The sequence below is a fragment of the Anas acuta genome, chromosome 18 (assembly GCF_963932015.1).
Source record: "Anas acuta chromosome 18, bAnaAcu1.1, whole genome shotgun sequence".
Classification (NCBI taxonomy): Eukaryota; Metazoa; Chordata; class Aves; order Anseriformes; family Anatidae; genus Anas; species Anas acuta.
The window spans coordinates 10,368,522-10,390,237 of record NC_088996.1 but is presented as its reverse complement, the minus strand read 5'-3'; the positions used below and the strand labels follow the sequence as shown (position 1 = coordinate 10,390,237).

Genomic DNA, 21,716 nt, shown 5'->3' with positions numbered 1-21,716 from the left:
CTTAGAGTGGGCTGCTCAGGACCCTGTCCACTCGTGTCTGGAGTATCTCCAAGGATGGAGATCCCACAAGGATGGACACACCTCCCTGTGTGCAAACAAATGTGCAGAAAACACACATTTATTTTTAGAAATATAATGTGACAATATATTTACCGATGATTCTGATAAATGCAGTCTCAAAGAATGCAGTGTGAAAAAACAGGGTAGTCCAATGAAATTTCTTGAAAGTAGCTAAAGCCATAATTTGGGTCAAGTTTAGAGAAAATGAGACCCAAAGGTAGCTGAAAAGTGGAAATGAGGAGTTTTAAAATATGTTCAAGCGTTTTGCGAACTTTAAGGTTTGCAGTTTCTTGTCATTGTGTCACTGATCACCTCTTCTAGTTTGGAGGCTCCTAACCCCTTCATTATAGTGTTTTTGTTGATTTTAGAAGCGTGGTAGACTATTATTCCTACTGCTGAAAACACCTTTGAAAGTATAAGGAAGGCATTATGCAGTGGCTTGGAGGAATGAGAAGAATGACACCTCCATGTAAATCCTCATGGCAATTTTCTTATTATTCAAAGCTTAACTTCTGGTTGCATCTCCATCATTTTTCACACCTCAGTACTGCCTGTCAATCAAAAAAGCTGAAACATTTAAAAGTCATCCTGCTCTATCATTTTTGCATATATGCAAATTCAGCACACTTTCATCTTTCATGTTCTAAAGACTACCCTGAAGAACAAAAACTCAACTCAAAAACAGTTTGCTTTCAGGACACTGCATTCTTCCAAATGTTATTTTGGGCAAATATGCTGAACTGGCTGGGAGCAATGATAAACATCGAACCGGCCCAGTCGGGACTGGAGTCCTGTCATCAGCTGCGTGGGCAAACACCACCTTGTCCCACGAAACACAGCTCCTGATTATGCAAAGGCTCCTGCCCCTCCAAGCTGTGCTGTTCTACAAGGGCTGCCTGCTGGGGCACTCGGGCTTCAGTTCCCACCGACTGTGGAGGACTCGATCCTCTTGGGATATAAAAGAAGAAAGCTCAAAACAAAACAAAAAGGAAAAAAAAAACAACTACAATCATTTTTTTCTAGTTAGTTGGATGTTCTGTATTTTTTCTAAGGTTAACATCTGTAAGAAAGTCTTTGTATGTTTGATTTGGGAAACGGTTATGGCTTCTCTTGATCATAAAGCCCTACACTTAAGAGCGGGAGCAATTACACTTTTCATCAAGTCTCCAAATCAAATGAATCCATGGGAAGTTCCTCTCTTCTCGGTACCTACCTGCGAGGATTTAGCCAGCTTCTGACTGTACTCCTTTTCAACCTGCTTCAGCCGGCTGTTCGCCTGAAACACACACATGCACAAAAGGAGCCAGATTAGCTGGGACGAGGAACGTGTACAGACACTTTGCCACCGAGCCCTCCGCCTGGCACCTCATCGGCATGCCTATCACTGCGCCGCCGGGCCCCGCGCCAGCTCCACCGCCCTTTTGTGGCAGCCAAAAAACCACAAGGGCTCGCCTTTGATCTGGGGCCAACTATTCATCACTTAAAAGAGGGGAGAAATTGTACCTCTGCTGCCAATTATTAGAAAAACATAAAGACTTCTGCGGATTAAAAAAAAAAAAAAAAGAGAGAGAGAGAGGGAGAGAGGAGGGAGCGTGCGTGTGTGCGCGGCAGGGGGAGGCAGGAAGGCGGGCTCCGGTTTATCAGGGTGACTTCATCTCTAAACGAAGGGAAAAGGGAAGGAAAAAGTCCCAAGCCCCAGCCCAGGCTGTAAAAGGGTACAACACGACATGAACTTCATGGGGCAGCTCGATGTCTGCACCTTCCTTCTGTCCAGTTTCATGTTCCTGCTTTTTTTTATTTATTTATATTTTTTATAGGTTGTGGTTAAGCTGAAAATCAACCCCAGTGTGCAGCTGAGCCAAGTGGGATCTCTCAGACACACAGCTCTCCTTCTCCAGGCATTTCTTTCACAACCCAAAGATAAAGAACAAAACCGAGTGAAAACAAGGCTGCTTTGTCACAGCGGTGTCCAATCAGCAAATACTTTCATAATTCTGGGGAAAAGTAGCTCGTAAGGTTTTTCCCTCAAATACTTTATTTTCAATAATAATTACACAATAATAATTCAAAAAATATTTTCCATTTAATTTCAGGGGACAACTCCAATTCATATTTTCCTTGTAAAGTCGACCCCGCATTACATGATAGCCCAGCATCCCAACGCTGTCCTCAGATGAACCACTCGGCGCTCTCCTGTTCTTGGCTCTCAGATTCGAGGACAGGTGTCTAAGGAAAATATTTTCTTAGGGGACAGGGTATTATGTAGCTGAGTTCTGAAGCAAATTTAAGCTGATTAACTCCTCAGAATCTCTCTGACCTCATGTTAAAATCTTTGATCTGTCCTCTTTAGTTTTACGGCACAGCACCCAGCACCCAGCACCCGCTCCTTCAGGGCCAGCACGTGGCTTTGGGGGGGCCTCCAAAGCCTCTGAACCCTGCTTGGGTCCAGCTGCAAGACTGAAACCCTGGTTCTGCAAACACGAAGGATTTCGGTCAAGCAAATAGTTTTATTGATTTTGCTGGAGTACAATTTAGGGGCTTTAAGTTGCCGCCAGTGTTTGTGAAGCACTGCTGCAGAGCATGATAGGGCTCACATCATCTCATGCCATCCACGCAGTTGGTGGTGCAGCTTAAAATAAGCATATTACAGCCAGTTAAAAATAATCTTAAAGTTTACATGATACTGCAATTCAAGATCTTAAATCCCCTCAAATTCCGAGATTATGAAACATGTGGAGGTCTCTATATTTCATATGCTTGTTGGTATTAAAAAATAAACTAAAATAGTTGATCAAAACCATTATCGAGTATGTGCCTAATTCTCAAAAATACTTTGTTTTGTTATAAATAGAAATAACGGCACAACATACTGGTTTAAGATAACATATACAAGAATTTTGGAGCACCAGACAAATTAAATTCCATTTTTTCTACACCTATCATTTACAGTGAGCCACAAACAGTGCAGGGGCTCACATATTGGTGGGCTGCATAACTAGAGAGCCGTAACACAGCAGCAGCTATGTCAGACAGCTCTGTCCTACATTTCTCTTTGTACTCGGGCTCACCCATGTTAACACTCTTTCCACTGTATTGTCATCCAGCTTCAGATTACACTTTACCAGCACTGCCTATCACAAAGTGATTGAAAGTGCCAGTTTATCTTTAGGAAAAATGTAAAAAATAAATGACAGTAATAGATTAAATTACTGCTACTCCCAGAAAGCAGAGATACCAGGCAGCAAGGCACTGCAAAGAAGATCACATTACAGCTGCTCGCACTCAGCTTGCCTGGGGTAAAAGTCTTCATCTGTCATGAAAGCAGCTCTGTAACCTCCTGAACCCATACAAGAAATCCCAATAAATAACAAAAACACACCCCTAACTTTCATAAGCAAATTACAACTTGTTTGTTCACACTGCGTAGGACCAGGACAACCTGAGCTGGCCATGATAGAGCAGGGCTGAAAGAGAGGTGCTGAATCCCAGTTTTATTCCTAACTGAGAACAAAGCAAGTGCATCCTGCCATTTCTTTTAAGGACAATTAAAACACTTTGATTTGTAATGGCTTTGACAAATTCCAATTTGCAAAACGTTTTTAAGCTGTCTCCAAGTCAACAACAAACTACAAATTCTTGCATTTACTTGCCACCACAACATCCTTATTTGAGGGGCCTGATTTCAGAGGTACCAAAACTCCCACTGGAGATAGCAAACATTGGCTAAAAACTGTCTAAAATTGGCTATCAAGACTTTATGGACATCTGCTGACTTCAGCCCTTCTCTCCAGATCCATAACACCATACAGGTCTTGCATCATCACAAGCTACACAGAAGGCAGTTTCTGCAAGTTGTATCCCAGTGGTCAGCTGTAAAGACCTAATTTGTGGCAACGCACAGGAACGCTCTTTGCCATTAAGTTCTTTTACTGCAGAAATGCCAAATTTCTTCCTTTTTCAAACCTGCAGCTAAACTAATTTAACACCTCCAGGCTACCAGCTGTTACTCTGCAGCCTGGGGAGGCATAAACCTGGGGCACACGTAGCACTCATATATATATATTTATGTATATACACACACACATATATATAAAGGGATTTTTACTTACAAAAAATAAGCAAAGATTTACTGCAAAGTAAATACGCGTAGCTGCGCACAGTGATCATAGCTGAGGATTTATATTACATTTATCTTGACAAACGAGAAGGTTAAAAATGGCACGGTGTACACAAGCAGCAGGTTCCTGGGCTCCCTTCTTTTGTAGCAGGCTGCTCGGCTCGTGCATTGTATGAAGCACAGGCTGCCTCTGTGTTCCTTTAAGGGCATTCCCTCACTTTCAGGTTACATGCTATTTCAGAAACATAATGAATAAAAATCCAACTGGAAGGTGAACATTTGGAAGGTCAGCCAGTATTCATTAAAGTCTAACTCTTTTTATAGCAATGGGCAGCACTGCAAATATAGTTAATGGTCTTAAACTAGTTTTCCGCGTGTGAGAGGTGGCTGTTGAAATTCACACTCGGCAAAAACTTGTCAGAAGTATCAATTGTAATATCCATTTCTATAATAAAAAGGTTTAAATTGGATAAGCCATAGAGGAATCCCACTGATTCAAAAATTAACTTCTGTTTAGTTTCACACAGTTAATACGCATTTTAGCTAAAATTATCTGATTACAACAATTTTACATGCAGTTACTCTATATTACAGAGTGAGGACTTTTGCATTAAAAAGATTATGTCCTTGTTACAGTTAATTGGTTTTAAAAACCAACCATAATTCTATAACAAGCCTTAAAGCATCATATTGTGGTTGCTGAGCAAAACTGCACCGACTTCAACAAAACATTTCATGTAAAAATTAAAAATGGCATTAGCACTACAGATGTGGTATCTGAATTAATGGATGCTATTCGAACACAATCTGATTTTCATTTTTTCTTTTCACGAAACACAACTGTTACTAAGAAAAAAGTAGCAAAGGATCTACCATGACGGGTCCGTACTCCAAATGCATACCATGTCATGCCCTAATTACGGAGCGTCAAGTGCTGTTTTTAAAGTATTAGATGTATTAGAGGAGACTCAGGTCTAATTCCACTTGATGGAACTTGAACTTTTGCTGTGTGCATTACAAGCAACCACCTGCTGAAGTCTGACCTGGGGAAGTCTGTGCTGAAGCTGCAGAGCACGAGGGTGACTGTGCACACCGTGTGCTTGCAGCACGTTGCTCTCCCAGGGGTTCCCTCCTTCGTGGGCAGCCTGGGACAGCCCAGGACCAGCCAGCTGTGGGTTCGGCCACCAGCCACGTCTCAGCACACACGTCCTGCAGAGCAGCTGCCCATTCTGAGGTTTTATGGACACCTCTGGTGCGACAGCAGCTCCCGCAGCACTAGGGGGGTTTGCAGGTACGTGAACAACTTCGTCGTTCATCGGCATCTAGGATGTCTTGAACGTTTACCAAAAATGCAGCCATTAATTTTTCAGAATGGTATAAACCTGTGCAAATCTTTCAGCTTTGGAATGGCAATTTTTGGAAATTAGAAATATGCTTTCAGTTATGCTACAAAATTAATATGAAAATGAACTCCTGCAACCCAATGCAGGCAGATCTGTTAGAGTCAAGCATGCCTAGTGAAATCCTGCTCATCCATACATGAACCAGTTAAAGTCTTGTAGTGTTTTAATTTGATTTCAACCTTACCAATACAAAACCACCAAAAACCTCACAAACATAACTCTTGTGTAGAGAGGTACACATACACACCCATAGTCACTAACAGAGAAGCAGATTTAAGGAATCTGTTTAGGGTACTGGCTATGAAATAATCATTTTTCAAAATGCCTGCAACTAACTAAATGATGGCCATACATAAGCCGATCCTCCATAATTAGCAAGATAAAATTGTAAGCAAACTGGGGAGAAAAAAAAAAAAAAAAAGAAAATCAAAGGGTAGGGGAAGGAGAAGAAAGAAAATTTGCTCCAGGGAAGAAGCAACTGTTCTCTGATGTGCAGCAAAGAATTTAACATCAAAGAACTAATGTAAATGGGGCCCATTTACCTTAAACAACAACAACAAAAAAAACCAAACCAAAGCAAAAACAACAACACGAAGCCCACCACCCGAATATTTCTATTTAAGTTTGACAGCATTCTGCTTTGTACCAAAATTCAAGATTATGTAATTTGACAGACGTCAAAAGAAAATTACCTTAAGAACGGCTAACTATAGCAATTTTTATTACATTAAAGTGCTCCATATATCTCTTAAAACTTCAGAGATCAGCAGATCACTTTTTAAATTCATCTGATTTTGCCTAAAAGTTTCATTTCTACCTCAAATCCTGGAACATGTATTTTTCCTTACATGCCTCTAATAATGGCTTCCTATTCCAATAACCTTTTTCTTTCTCCTGCTCTCCCCACCAATCAGATAGCAAATGGAAAGCCAAATCTGTGTAACAGAGAAAATAGCATACCAGTTCCAACATGTAATTTGAGCCACCAAAAAGACTATTAAAACTAGTTCAATATCCAAAATGATGTTAACAGAATAATTAGTCAAGTACCGAAAGACTTCAAGGCTTTCCAAAATGAATGATAGAAATCCCAATCTGTCATACTCACAAATCCTATTAATATTCTATTTAACATTCTGCTTTTGTAGGTCTACAAATCTTTTTCTTCCTTTTTTAAAAAACATACATCTTCAGGGAAAAAAAACAATCACCCTCTCATTCATGTGCCAAGCACTTTTCATTGGGAAAAGAAACACAAATGAATAGGAACGGATTTGACCCTCTATGTTCATGAAGAATTGCCTTTCTGCAGTGTATTGCAATTCTCTGCTTAATGGGGGCCTCCTGAAAAACTGCTTGTGCAATTTGTGCCTTAGGAAAACTCTTATTTCCAGTCCTTTCATTTGAACCAATGGCATACTTTAATCATTCTGAAATTAAGCACAGAAATTAAATACACCCAGTTAACTCTTCCAGTAATTCTTCTGTGAGACTCCAACTTCACGGTGGCCAATGCCAAAGTTGTATGAACCTTACACTACAGCGTAATTACTAGCTTCACCTAAATGGATTTACTAAGTACCTAAATATTTCCCAGCTTCACTAACAGTGACTTCTATTCAGTGCTGCAGTGAGACAGGCACCTTACCTAAAACCAACTGCATGATTTGGCCCAAAACACAAGCCCTGTATACATTACGAGGCTTTAAAACCAGATTAATACTCTAGTCTTTCCATATGAAATTGTTCAACGCCTTAAGTTTATGTTACACGAAGAGAGTCCTCACGTATGTGTCAGGAATTTGAAGGACAGACAGCAAATTATAGTTTAATCTGAAGATGTACTGTGACTTCGGCCAGAAAAGCTTGGAGGCAGATGGCTTTTATGTTATGGCATGGTTCCTTCTCCTGCTCAGCATTCCTGTTTGATGAACTGAGTAAACCTAGTGAAGATGTTGAGAATGAAACACTCTCCGTGCAAGGACACTGAAGCCTAGCTTTCCCTCAGCTATGTACTTAAACATAGTACTCTGCAAATACGTTCCTGAATTATGATTTTAATATCTCCTGGTTTTCTTCTAACTGAATTAAAATGGTTACTTAAACTGGGCTTAAGACATTATATCAAGAGCGGTGGCGTTCTGTTTTTCAGAGCCTTAATAGATAAAATATGTACCCAAAGGGAATGACAGCAGCTTTTACAGGCTGCCTTTGCTCATCTGCAATACCGGGCACCTCTGCTCCAAGGACACCTCACTGCTGTGCGCATCCTGTCTCTCCCCCCCACACACCAGCACAAAGATGTTTACAGAAGAGTTTGTATCACTCAGGCCCAGATGTTTCTGGTACACAAACAGCTGACACCCAGTAAAAGCACGAAGGGATAAGGCTGCTAAACATCTTTGATGATTCAAGTCATAGCTAATGTTTCCTCCACAACTAGAAGGCACCAGTACCGAGATGCGACCCTGATCCAGGGGTTGACTCGGTTGCAGGCTTTACAATAAAGAATTCCAGCAGAATTCAGAGATCTCTGAGGCCCAGACACTTTATCATCTGATACTAGGCAAGTTCATGAGCTGTGACTTTTGCCAAGGAGAGACAACAAGTCTCCTGAAAGGACTATAAAGAGTAAGAAAGTGATTTTTACTTTTTTTTTTTTTTTTTAGATTTGCTATTGCTGTTCTAAGTTGAACTGTGTAGCAGTAACAAGCAAATGATAAAAAGATAAGGACTAGAAAGAAATCCGAAGTACCATTCTGAGAGCTAATCTATTTTATTAAATAGAAGGAAAACTGGAAACAAAAGGACAGGCTGGGTATTGCTGAGTTACATCATTAGATGACAGCCCAACAAAAGTTAAGCTTTTACAGTTGGAAAGACAAACATTCAAAGTAAGACACAAGCCCCTAACAAATCTACAATCTGAAGTAATCAGTGTTCCTCAGCAAGATTATGTGGGATTACTTTCTGTAGTTTTAAATACAACAAAGCTTCCCCAAAAGAACGCTAGAACTTCTCGGAGCCAGAAAGCATTACTGTACCAACAACTAGCTGCGCACAAGTCCAGCAAAGTCCCAATTAAAAGGAGAATGGAATATATTGCTCAACCATAAAGGCAATTAAAAGCATAAATAAGACACTGTGAGACACTTAATATTCCCAATGTTTAATTATTTATCCGTTCTCCGTCCTGCAGCTCTAGGTCAGAATTAACTCCTGTGAACTAAAGGCAGGAGAACTCTTTTGGGGATTTGTACCTTATTCACTTTCAAGCAGACACCCAAATTCATTTCAAATTCACACAAGAACTGCAACAGTTTCACCTAAATCAGATTTTCTACAAGTTAAACACCCCTCCTACACTCAGATGTGATTGTGAAACTACTTTGATCTCTGTTCCCAAATTTATTGCTCTGTGTAATCCATGACAAAATATAATGTGATTTACTGTATCTCTATATGACAGCCCAGCAGCTGACAGAACTTAATAATTTAGCATAAGAAAAAAACCTTCTGGCACCAAAATATACAAATCATAATTGAGGCACTTTAGTATCACATTACAATGAAGCGCATACAGGCTGATCACAAGAACTTCAAAACAATTAGAGTTCGTTCTCACTCACTTAATGAAGGTGGGTTTCATTCCCTGACATGCTCTGCAGCTATCAGCGAGTCGTTTTGGAACACTTTTTTTTCTTCACATTAAAGGCTCAGAAGGACTAATAACACCGTTTTACCCCCCTCCCTGTTTCCCAAACACTCCTTTCCCTCCAAAATGGAGAAAAAAAAAAAAAAAAGCCACCTGCAGCACTGCTCTGTTATGGAGATATGAAGAAAGAGCAAACAAGTATAAGCGTCTTCAAATTATGCCAGAATTTAAAAATACAATAAATTGTTTTACATTAGCTTGGTCCTAATAACTGAACACTTTTTCTAAAATAAAGGTGAAGTGAAAATTTTGAGATCTAAATGCCACCCTACGCAGATATGCCAAGGACATATGCCATGGGGTAGCTTCAGCTCGTGTTGACTTTCTTGTCTGGGGTCTTGAGAGACTCCCTGGCTAAAGGACGCATCGTCTACAAAAGTTTCAAGAAAAGAAGGATTGTGGAGCTCCTGGCATGGGATGCAAGAGATATTTCAACTTAGTACTTCCTAACTCCAAGTAACAAGCAGCAGTGATGGCTGGTGGGTGGAGCAGACAGTAGATTACCTACAGCTGCCTGCATTAGGGAGCCCCGGCAAGATTAGGGACCACCGCAGGTACTGCCTTCCAGTAACAGCGCGTTGACTTTAGAATTGGTCTTACCTTGTCTAGGCACCCAGACCAGATGGTATTCATTCAATAATTCTGAAAATTATTTCAGAATTAATTGGCCTAGATGTTTAAAAAAACAAAACCCAAACCAAGTAATCTTACATTACAATTAGCTACTACACTGGAAAATAGCCAGTAGCTTTGCTAATGTTCTACTCTGTGATACAAAGATAAGTAAAATTGGTGTATTTGAGGAATATCTGTTGAATTAAGACAAAATTAATAAGAATGTTTCAGTTTTCTTACTTTCCATAGAGAAAACTGTACCTACATGCAATCAGCCTATTCTGAGACGCACAGTGTTGGGGGGGGGGGGGAGAAAATGAGGTAATGATTGAGTTGGGCTTTAAAAATATCAAACAAAGTTAAAATAATAAGCAATTGTGTATTACAAGATAAATCTGATGTACTACAGTTTGGATAGTGGAGAAAGGATCTGAAAACTATTGAAAAAATAATTAGAAGAGTCATCCTGCAACTGAAAAAGCTTCCTGCACTTCGTATTTGAGACGTTAAGATGGAAACAGTCGTACTAAAGGCATCAGTACATCCTGCTGGGTCAGGCTAAGGGACCACCAGCCCACTCTCCTCCCCAGAGGCATGGGAGATGCTGCTGGGGGAGAGGGCATAAACCTGTTCCCTTGCTGTGGTTCATGCCCCCGGTATTGCCTCAGCACCCAAACCCGCTGTAGCAGGGAAGCAGAAGTTAAACGCCCGCTAATTGCCTTTACAGCCAAACTTCCCAACCAGCCAGCTGGAACTGATGCGATAGGGAATGAATAAAAGTGCACACTGCAAGACAGGGCAGATGACAGATCTCCAATTTTAATTGTATTCGTGCTTCCCCTATTGAAAGCTATCTTTTTAATTACATATTCCGTTAATTTATTATTTAGCTCAATCATGCTTCTTGCCTGCTGCTTTTCATTTCTTAGCAGTAGTACCTCGGACATTTTAATGTTTAACCTAATGTTATTTGTGAATAAAAATAACGTGCTGTCTGATCTCTTCTCCAAACATTAAGAAGTTGTAAAGTAAGTGTAGTGTCCGTGGATGGATTTTTATTTTCTGCAATGGTAGTGAGATCAGCTATCCTTGATTACCTCTCGAATCAAGTTTATAAATAAAATTGATGGGCAGAAATCATAGAATGGCTTGGGTTGGAAGAGACCTTAAAGATCACCTAGTTCCAACCCCCTTGCCATGGGAAGGGATGCCAGAAACCTTTTGTTTCCTACTTTGTTTCTCTGGATGTTCCCCCGCCCCAGCCAAAGGAGGTGGGAGCACAGTAACTCTGCGTATGGATAACTGAGCCTATTGCTCTGAAATAACTCCAGCAGAGAAAGAGACAAATTTTGCTCAGTCTCATTTGAGTAAAATATCCCTGAAATCATTCTACCATATTTTGCTTTGTGTTTGGCTCTGTTGACTGAAGGCTCTTCCAAATAGCTCCCCAGTGGGATGAGGCAATTCCTGTGACCGTGTTCCTTGTCCACTATCATCTTTCTTTCCTTAGGATGAAAGAGACTGAGCAGGGCAAAGGGGGACACACTAGAGAAGAAATCAGTTTTCTCCCTCCTCTGTGAGGAAAAATTTTATTGCAGAGTTGCTGTCTGCTGTCCTCCATAGAAGCAGGATACAGACATTAAGTAATTGTAGTTTTCATAAAAACTTGTAACTTTGCTCAATCTTTTCATTTCTTTTTTTTTTTTTTTTTTTCTGAAATACATTTCTTTTTTCTTCATCTTTTAGACTTTTGGCAGGATTTCAGAGCCAAACTAGTACACTCATTTTGAGTAATATTAGCTGGTAGATCACTAACACCAGCATGTCAGAATTGTTCAAGAACTAACAGACTCTACAAACAATAACAACAAAAATGTTACTACTCTGGAACAGGCAATAGTTTTCAGATGATAATGAAAAAAATCAAGAGACTCAGGGAACATGCAACTCCTCTTGGTAAGAAGGAGATGCTCTTTAGATTATTTATAACTAAAAGAATCTGTGTAATACAAAAACACTTAAAAATTTTTAGTATAAAAAATGGCCCATGTATGACAACTGGTGGAGATCCTGAATGCATTCAGCATGGAGAAAAACATATGTCTACACTATAATTAGGTACAGTTTAATGATATCATTATACTCAGGAACAATACATGTCCACATTTTATGGCTGACTCACTTGCCCCCATGTAAATAACCAGGGTATCACCGCAAAGTGCATGAAAATAGAATCTCTTTTGTGAGCATCCAGTTGAACTTTCTATACTATCACTATTAGTGTCCAAGTTAATGAAGTGAAAGATGTCTCTCAGATCAAAGTCTCCATCGTGCTAAGAAGTCTAAGCAGGAGCCTACAGAATTGCTGCAGAGATGTCCAGTTCCCAGAAGGTCTTAGATACAATGATGGAACCAGTTTTGGTACTTAATGAAATGTAGTTGGCAGAGAAGAACAATAACTAGAGAGACTGCATTCAGTGGTGTAAGCTAATGAAAAACATGCAATGCTTATTATTTTTTTTTATGAGCAGAAGTAACTGCTTAGAGGAAACTCAGTACTTTTAATAGGGCATCTCTTAGAATTTCTCTAATTTCTTTGAAGATGTCATATTCTATTTTTTTTTTTTTTTTGCCAGGATTGAACACGATGACATCATCTGCATGAGTACTGACAATCGTGCCAGCATAGATAGTGTGAATTAAAGATATTTCTACATGTGCAGTATGAAAGTATGTCCAGTGAGTATGTCCAGTTGGACTGCATCCCAGGGCTGTGCCTGCCGGTTAATGAATCCAGCATCATGAAGTTGGGTGATAAAGGAAGGACTGAATGGTCTGTAGGGCACATTATCAGTACCTTAATTGTAAACTGTATGCAAATACAAGTTCTTCAATAAATAAACATCCAATCATAAAACACCATCTGTACTTTTTTGTTTTCCAGAAAAAGTCCCTGCTAGAAAAACATCATATTACAACATTATTATACAGAATAGTTGTTCGTAATCAGGGAAGTAATCACTGACAGAGTATATTTGTACGTATTCTTTCAAAAGTATACATACACACGCACATACACATATATTCTTTCAAATGTAAACCTTAACTTCAAATTTCCCGGGCATTGCAGTTTTATATGGACTTCCCACCAGATGTAGGTGGAGTGATAGTAAGAGGTATAGACCAGAAAACACTGTAGCTGTCAGATGTTATTTGAAGTAACAGAAATCTCTGAGTATAGCTAACTGCGACATCATTAAAACCAACCAGAGGGATTTGCACAGCTCTGGCCAGGTTGCATGCTATGTTGGAGTCCCATCTCTGTAAAATGAGCCATTTCACAACTGCATCAAATCAGATGTGCAGTCCAGAAACTAAAGTGCTGATTCCCCCCCCTCCCCCTTTTTTTTTTTCTCTTTGACTACAGCTTCATCCTGTAATCAAATATCATGTGTGTTAAGAACAGTCAATACACAAGAATGTAAATTACTTCTCCACAAGAAAAGCAGCACTGAAAAAGAATTAGATGTTCCTGGAACCTACATAAAGAATTAACAGGATGAGTCAAAAACTCTCTATTTAACTACAGAAAAGAAGTCAATAAAAAACTGAATGCTGAAAATTATCTAAAGGGGAAAAAAAACTTTTTCTCCCACTCCAATTTACTCATGTACACTGCTCAGAGAGCTTTTTTATGAGGTATTTTCAGCGTTCCAAGGTTGCTTCCTTTGAGCATTGTTAGCATGTCTACTGATCTGCTAGGGTCATGCTTTCTGAATGCTCGTTTTCTTTGCCAAGAAAATACCACAGACAAATGTTACAAACAGTCGCGTTAGCCAAGCTTCACATCTGCACGCACTTAGAAACGCGGTTTGTCTCTTTCTTTTGGTGATTTCTGGCAAACCTAAAAATGCCCATAAGCTTTGGGAGCCTCTCACACCTGGCTGAGGAGTGGTCCTGCTGCACGCGCTGCTGATGCAGCCTACAACCCACCTGTCTCCTGCTGCTGAAACTCCTCATTAGCAGTGCCGAAATGCAGCACCATGTCTAATACATTCATTTCTTAAACAGTTTTATTTCATCAGTGAGGCGTGACTTCAAATACTAAAAATTACCATCTTATCTGAAAATGCTATAATCACCTCATGTAATGAAATTCAAGCAAACTAAATCTATATATTAACAGCTTTAAAAGCAACTCAAAGTCACTATGATTGAATACAAGTGTTCTCTGAAGCAATATGTAAGATTCCTTAACTAATATACAGGAAATACTCTGGAGAAATTGTCAAGTCGTTTTTGTAAAAAGATAGATAATAGACATTAGGAAAGTACTGAAGTCATAAGGACATAAGTAGTTTCAAATGCTCCATGCTGTCGCCTTGAATTTTGTCTGATTTATGGCCAGCAGAGCTTATCTGACCTTAAGCACACTACCACTTGTTATCCCGATCTGATAAGGCGGCTCCGTGTGCCAATACAGGTGCCACGTTACGACTCACAAGGTGAGCAGTAAGGCGATTACGGGTGATGGGGCTCTGGCACCCGACCTAGCAGAAGGCTAAGGAAGAACTGCTGCTGCCTGCTGGAACAGCTTCTTCTGTATCGAGCTACCAAGTACATGCGGAGCTGCTTCTGCACCAGCTCAGCCCTATTTCAACATAACATCTGTGGCTCCAGGGTGGTGATAAGGGCTCTGCTTAGGAAAAGGAGGACAGAGTGATGGAAGGGAGTTGCCTGCCCTGTTCTCCCTTCTGCACTTCTGAGTCTACACCCCAGCCCTCTGAGGGAACAGGACATTTGGGACAAGGAAAAATGCGCATCAGACCTCGGAATGCCTACAACCCTTCCACACGCCTCTATCTTCAGTAATGCAGCTCACATGATGGGGAAGGAGACATGCAAAAATGAAATCAGGGAGACTTTAGAAAGCCAGATCCAAATCAGGAACAGCTCAAAAAAGAGGTCTGCTTTGACAGAACAGCACTAAGTTACCACAGCGTGCTCAGCCAACAGCAAATTGTAAGAGCCTCTCCAAGATTTTCAGTCCCGGGCTCCACAGGAACCCAAGCGCTGGGGTGGCAGTGTCTATATCCCTTTCCCTGGGGCTGGATCTGGACCATTTCAACCTGTGATTCAGCAAGAAAGGTGCGTGAAGCTCAAGGCTACAGGCCCCACACTTTTACAGGACTGGCAGCCCTGGTCAGGAACAGAAGCAAGTTATGGGGACACAGGACGGCTGGGCCCTGCCCCAGGGAATGGGGGAGCAGGAGGTCAGAAATCCAGCCCCAGGTCTTCCCAGCCCTGGTGAGATGGAGCCCTCATCACCTTCTCAGGGACCATACTGCTCATGGGGTGGTGTCCAGCCTGGAGCAATCTCAGAGGTGCCTCTGGGTTGTCCAAGCAGCTTCAGCAAAAGTGAAAATGCACATATTTACGTCAGCTGTCATTCACTTTCTTACAAAGTGGTATTTAAGTGAAAATACTGCCTACAAGAGAAGGGGTCAGTGGAAAATTATGGACTGTTCCCTTTATTATTTTTTCCACGGCGATAGATGACATGTTTATTTTTCCTATAGTGTGGGTTACACGGTGTCATTTGGCAACCTGTTAAATATTTTCCCGCTTATCATTCCCCAACTGATCGGGAGATGCAATAACTGTCAGAAGGTAATTGCTTTTAGAATCACAGGTTCAAAAACATTACTGTACAATTTTTATTAAGTAACTTTCTGGCATTGCATGCTGTAATCTCTAACAAAATGAATCAAATAATATATTACAATAAACAACGTCCTATCTTCTCTGTTGCTCAAAATCTCAACTTTAAAGTGAAGACTTCAGTAAATTACACTGTGTTTACCTAAATATTGAAAAGCTGTCTACAAATACCAACAAATATTTAAATGTCCAGTGTGCTTGCAATGAAAACCATTTCTCTAATCTCTTCTGCCCATTCTCCTTCCTCCCATCCCCACTGGAGAAGGGCTATGGGGAGGGCAATACCATATAAATCCTGTGTTTTCTTTTACCCACCTTTATCTTAATTTTTCTTTTCACTCAAATTTTAGCTTTTTTTTTTTTGAACAACAGTCCACAATTTCACAAAGAAATACACACAGAAATCAGTATTACTCACAAAACAGACCACTGAGGAATGAGATCCTTCATGTGGGAATGGACTGACCTTCAGAAAAATCTGGACAGCCATACAACTATTTTCAAGCCTAAACAGTGAAATTCAGCTTCCTCTTGGATTTTCAAACAATCTTTAAAGACTTGGCAAAAAGCATTCGGTTTGGAGGACAAAACTTTCTCCCATATTGTCCTAAATTTCAGGGGAACGAGATTTGCTTGTTTTAAAAACAAGTTTCAAGATTCATGCTGCAATTAAGGTATTTTAATCATCCCCCTTCAAATAAAATCTCCATTAAAATTCTGCAGATTTTAAGAGGATCAAGATTTGAAACTGAGTTGATGGAAACTGTTACTTTTGACCTTTATATGGAGTTTGCCCTTTAAGCTACTTTGACTTTGTAGCCAATTTCCACAGCTCTACATTTGGAAGACAGAAACGAAGAAGAACAGTAGAGGGAGATTTGATGGTAATGCAAGGTATTTTTTCACATTTACAGACTTTCCAAAAGATTTTTTTTTCCTTGTTCTCTACTCAACATGTGCTCGTCTGATTAGAGGTAAAAAAAAAAAAATAGAAGTACTCTAAGTTAAAATAACGTAATTTTTAATAGCAGTTAATATTGCTTAAAATTAGCAATTTTATTTGGAAAAATAGAAAAATCCAATAAATTAAATGAAAATATTTCTGACAGAAATGACAATTCAAGTCTATTAAAGATATGTCCCTATGAAGGATTATTTGTAACTTTAATTTGAGGATGTAAAGAAGTTAACTTTTCTTTTGCTATACTACACATGTAAAAAAAGATCAAAGAAAGAAAAGAATTGAGATTCAAATTCCATTTTTAAGCAAAAATGACAATGTCTTCCTGAGTTAAAATTAATCCTTTAATGATGAATTTCAAAGGTTTAAATACTTTCTGTGACCTTGGCTTTAAATAATTATGCCAAGCAGAGCTTTCCTTACATTCAGAAAAGATTCTGAATTGTTGATCACAGCCATTTTAATGGCTTCAGGCTGGCTGATTTCCAACATAATCCTCCAAATGCTGTTTAAAATTACAGACCAAGAACCTGACGCAGGTAAATGAAATGTCACTTTCACAAAGGCTGTTCAAACAGTATATGCAGATTGTTAATTTGTGCCACTGTACATCACTGGGCAATAAAACGTATCATATATTACATTAACACATATGAAAGATACTTCAACAGCTATCAGCTCACATACACACCCGTAGTCTACCATCAATATTGAGCAGCCGTTTTTAGTTTAGTCTTTGAAATAAAACTAACATGTTTTAGTTCATACCATCCTTAATGTGGAGAAACATTTCTATACAAGGAGCCAGTGAAAGGGGTTTGTCAGGAAGCTGCTGCGAACGCAGCGTCGAAGCAGAGATACGCGGTGACCCTGCTGAACAGAATGGGGAGGGAAGCCTTGATGAAGTTGAAACACTAATTTTTATTTTCAAACCTTTCACACAGCACTTGCTCATCTGATGCACACAGGCAAAAGTAGACCAGCCATTGTTAGCCACTAGACCCAATTTCCTTGCAGTTTTAGCCTGAGTTTTTTCTCCTTAAGAACTTTTCCTCATTTTGAGGGAGAAAGTGTGGTTAGACAGAACCGCCCTCTCTCCTCTACCTAGTTCAACAAAGGAAAAGCAACTAGCCTAGTCCTTAGCTGGGTTTCCCTTTGAAATCATCTGGATTTTAAAGGTCATGGCCATCCCGCTTGCAACACGGCTGGAAGGTGCTGCCCCAGCAGCACTCACAGCAGACAGCTACAGCAGTGATCGCTGCCATTGCATCTTCAAAGAGAGGTCTTTCATTACAGAGCCACACAATTTCCATTCTCATACAATGATTGCAGCATCTATGTCAGATCTACAACATACTACCTTTTGTTTTCAAATCAAGTGACCCCCTAAACATTTTGCCTTGTAAAGCTTTGGTTATCTGACTTTTGAGGTGATTACTTCCCTTTTGCTGAGCCACAAGAAGCAGCCCTGTGTGATTCTTACCTTGTCCAAGGCCTTCTGCGTTTCTGCATCATGCACCTTTTTCATGTCAAGCAACATTTTTTCTCCCTCCACTTTCAGCTTATTCACCACCATCTCGTGATCTCGAGCTGCCCTCTGCTTTTCCTCTTCCCACCGAAGGCTCGTCTCCATCAGCTGTTGCTTGCGCTGAGCATTTACCTGAATAAGCTCTTCCCTCAGCTTGTGGATTTGGCTCTCCAACTCACACATAACCTGAAATGAAGAAGAAGCAAAGTAACAAAACAAGAGCGATCAACAAAATACTTCCCTCAGACAGGCTTTCACCTATGGATGGTAGGAAGCTGACTTGACAGATTCCCTGTCCCTTTCCTCGGCCTCTTTTATTGCTCTTCCCTTTCTCCACATACACAGAGATGACTACAGCTCCGTCCTGCCCAAGGCATGGCTAGAGCAAGGAGATTTACCTTTCTGGAGGGGGTGACCCTATCAGAGAAATAACTTAGTTTGTGGCCTATAGTCACTATATATAACGCCTTTTTTTCCCTTAAGAATTCACCTGTCACATTGTAATGAGACATGAGCATATCATCAATCATTTATCAACCGCTGCTACAGATTATAGACCATATCTCGCTGCAGTGTGCTGATGTGCACAAGGAACATGTCACAGAAAGTGCTCCTTCAGGTGAGGGCACCAACGCACGCTAAGAAAGGATGACACTGGCCACCATAAAGAACCATTACAACTCTGCAAACATGGTACAGATGAGACAACCTTTGAAATGGAAGACACAGACTTCTGAATCCATGATTCTCTTTTATGTGATCACAGATCATCCTCCAGTCCTTGGGAGCAAAATGCACTGTGCGCCATGGCATCAGAGCAGGATGAGCCGCAGGGAGTCAGCTTGGGAACATCCAAGTGCGAGGAACGAAGCTGACACACAGTAAATCTGTAACACTCTTGAAGTGTACAGACTATACACTACTACTATTGTATTAATTCATTCAGATTTACACTTGCATACAGCTCTCATTAATTACTGTTCTAACTGCATTGTCTGTAGCTTTTCAAAAGAAATATAGGTGCATTGCATATGTGACAAAAACATTGTCTTTCCAGCTAATTGTAACATACGAAGTTGAAAAACATGTTCTTTCATAAACACAGTTCTGAAAACAAGCCTTTTCACTAAAAACCTCACTCAGTAGTTCCCCCTTTTTGTTCCTGCCACATGAGCAATGCTGCAGTTCCCTGGAATTCTTGGGATGTACGGGATGACACGGAGATAAAATACCGACATCCTACCAAACATGTGTAGGTGACTCAGATCAAGCTCATTAAAGGTTTCATAAGAAAATCTGCTTTACAATTAGCATATATTTAAAAACCCCATTGCCTTGGAGTGCCAGTTACTGCTTCTGGAGCTGTGAAGTGCTCTCTCCAACTATAACTGTTCTTCAGATGTTTCCTACAGCATCTATATTCAGCTAAACCATTTATTTGCAGTCTCTGAGAACCACATTACTACAAATCTTTGACAAAGGAACACTGATTTCTGACCAAAGTTGGGAAATTAATGACTGTATCAGAAATAACGCCTTGTACATTAATGTACCAGGAGAGATTGCTACGATAATTACTGTGATCTGCAAGAAAACTGAGGCTTGAAAGTCTGATTTTTTAAAAACTATTTGAGCTATATGGTATAATAAAAGACATGATGTCTCCTTTCAAACCTTCCCTTGTGTTCTTAGACTATCACAGCTGTAACATGTATTAAATATTAGCCGTCTCAGAAACTTATCACAAGATTGACTTGTTTCCATGCTTGCTTAATTACTCATTGGCATTACTCCTTAGCATGTCAAAGGTAAAGCTTTGTGCGTGCATGCACAGACTGAGCACATAATTTCTATACAGAATTATAACACAGGCCACATACTTTAGCCTATATCAGCATTATTTCAAACATATGCTTCAGATAGTGTGATCTACACTAGATTCTTTCCCGATCTTTTCCTCCATGCGTTTATTTTTTCTAAATCTGCAAACAGTCTAAAATGCAAAATACACTTTAGTTTGCAATTATACTGACTAAAATGTAAAGCACATTGCAGTATATCATTATAATCTACAATATGCTTCTACAATTCTTTCAGAAAAATAATTCACCTTAAGATCATAACAAAATGTTTCAGTAACTGTAAAAACATTTTTTAAAAAAAGCTTCCTAAAGCTTGATTTTTTCCATAAGTGAAACTTTAAGATATTACATCGCTCAGAAGATTCCTAAAAAGTTTGATAAAATATTTCAGAAAGAGCGCCAAGACTCACTTCTTAGAATAAAAGAAAAAAAACATTCATACATCATATTACAAGCCAAGATAGAGAATGGGTGAATTCCTGAGTCAACTGTTATTTCCTTCTGCTTTACTTCATTCTATACTCAATAATTCTTATACAAAGACATAGGAAAATTCAAACAGCACAATGCAGCATTTTCTACTGCCACATGGCAGTGACAGTGCCAAGCTTTCAGATTCAAAACTGGGGAGCCAAAAGATAGAGGGCTGAATGTTATAGGTAAAGTAATAGTAATTAATATGTAAAAGAGCATTAATGTTGGACCTAATAGATGGCAAAAGCAGATTTGGTTCTATTAGGAAAGAAGAAAGAATCTGAAGACAGGGTGATGGCAGCGAAACTAATATGATTAAGGGAGTCCTTTTGGAGCAACTTCACTGCTAGTAAGATGATGTTAAGAGACATCTAATCTCTCCAAAGTGACTGGGAAAAGCTTATGCTGGGGATCACAGGCACAGTTCTTGTCTATTACCTTAAAATAAGGCTAGTTTTCACAGCTAGATTTTTTTTTTTAAACCCATAAACAAAGTCACTGGCAGAAGCAGCTTACGAATGACCAACTTGCTGCATAAGACAACTTTCTGTGACATGGGCATCTTAAAACTACTAAAAGAAAAGAAGCCCAAACTTTCCATCACTAAGACTCTGCTATTCCACATGCCAGGTCTCATAAAGTATTATTAGGCTTAGATGTGGGCAAATTAGTATTAGCAGGAAAAATTTAAAAAATGACAATTTTCTGTTGTGGAAAATCCATGAAATATAAAACTTCAGAGCAATTTTATAGCTGCTTATATCTGTTTGTGAATTGTGCTGACCAAATTGCATGCTCCAAACAATAACTTGGGTGCAAGAGCTCCTGAGAGAGAGACATACACAACAACTTCAATACTCCACCAGAGCAAATAACTATTGTGCTAAATGGAAGGCTTAAACATAAGAAATAAAGATTTCACAGTATATAGTAGGTTCAAAATGGTATTGCTACTTGCTGGATTTAGGAATCAGGGTTAAAGCCTTTTTTTCAGTGGTATGGGTTTGAGTAAACAAAATGAGAGATCCATATCTCTTTTGCAAAGAACACTGAAGGATGGCCATGCCAAAACAGCACATCTCAAACAAGAAAGCATTCTGTAAAATGATTTAAAAGAAAACAGAGAAAGAAAACACTAGCTTACAGAATATCCCAAATGGAACCAAAATACAAGCATGTAAAGTCCGCTGTTTGAGAGGTAGAGATTTCACATGAATGTACATGGCATACTTGCACGTATGCTACGTGGCACGTATGACA

The 21,716-nt window shown here is 39.6% G+C and overlaps 1 protein-coding gene across 9 annotated transcripts in view; it reads right to left on the bottom strand.

The window, feature by feature from the left end:
* CEP112 (centrosomal protein 112) overlaps positions 1-21,716 on the bottom strand; it is a 161,832-nt gene that overhangs the window by 45,685 nt on the left and 94,431 nt on the right. For 6 of the 9 annotated variants that reach the window (XR_011088771.1, XM_068655182.1, XM_068655183.1 and 3 more), the window contains exons 21-22: positions 18,076-18,306; positions 1,274-1,336 (exon numbers count right to left, since the gene is read on the bottom strand). Coding sequence is in view for 8 of the 9 variants with exons in the window: in XM_068655182.1 (XP_068511283.1) it covers positions 1,274-1,336; positions 18,076-18,306 (294 nt within the window). In the remaining variant the exon portion in view is untranslated. Of the gene's footprint in view, positions 1-1,273; positions 1,337-16,721; positions 17,466-18,075; positions 18,307-21,716 lie in introns of those variants that run through there. The other 3 variants (XM_068655186.1, XM_068655188.1, XM_068655185.1) reach the window with 3 other exon arrangements.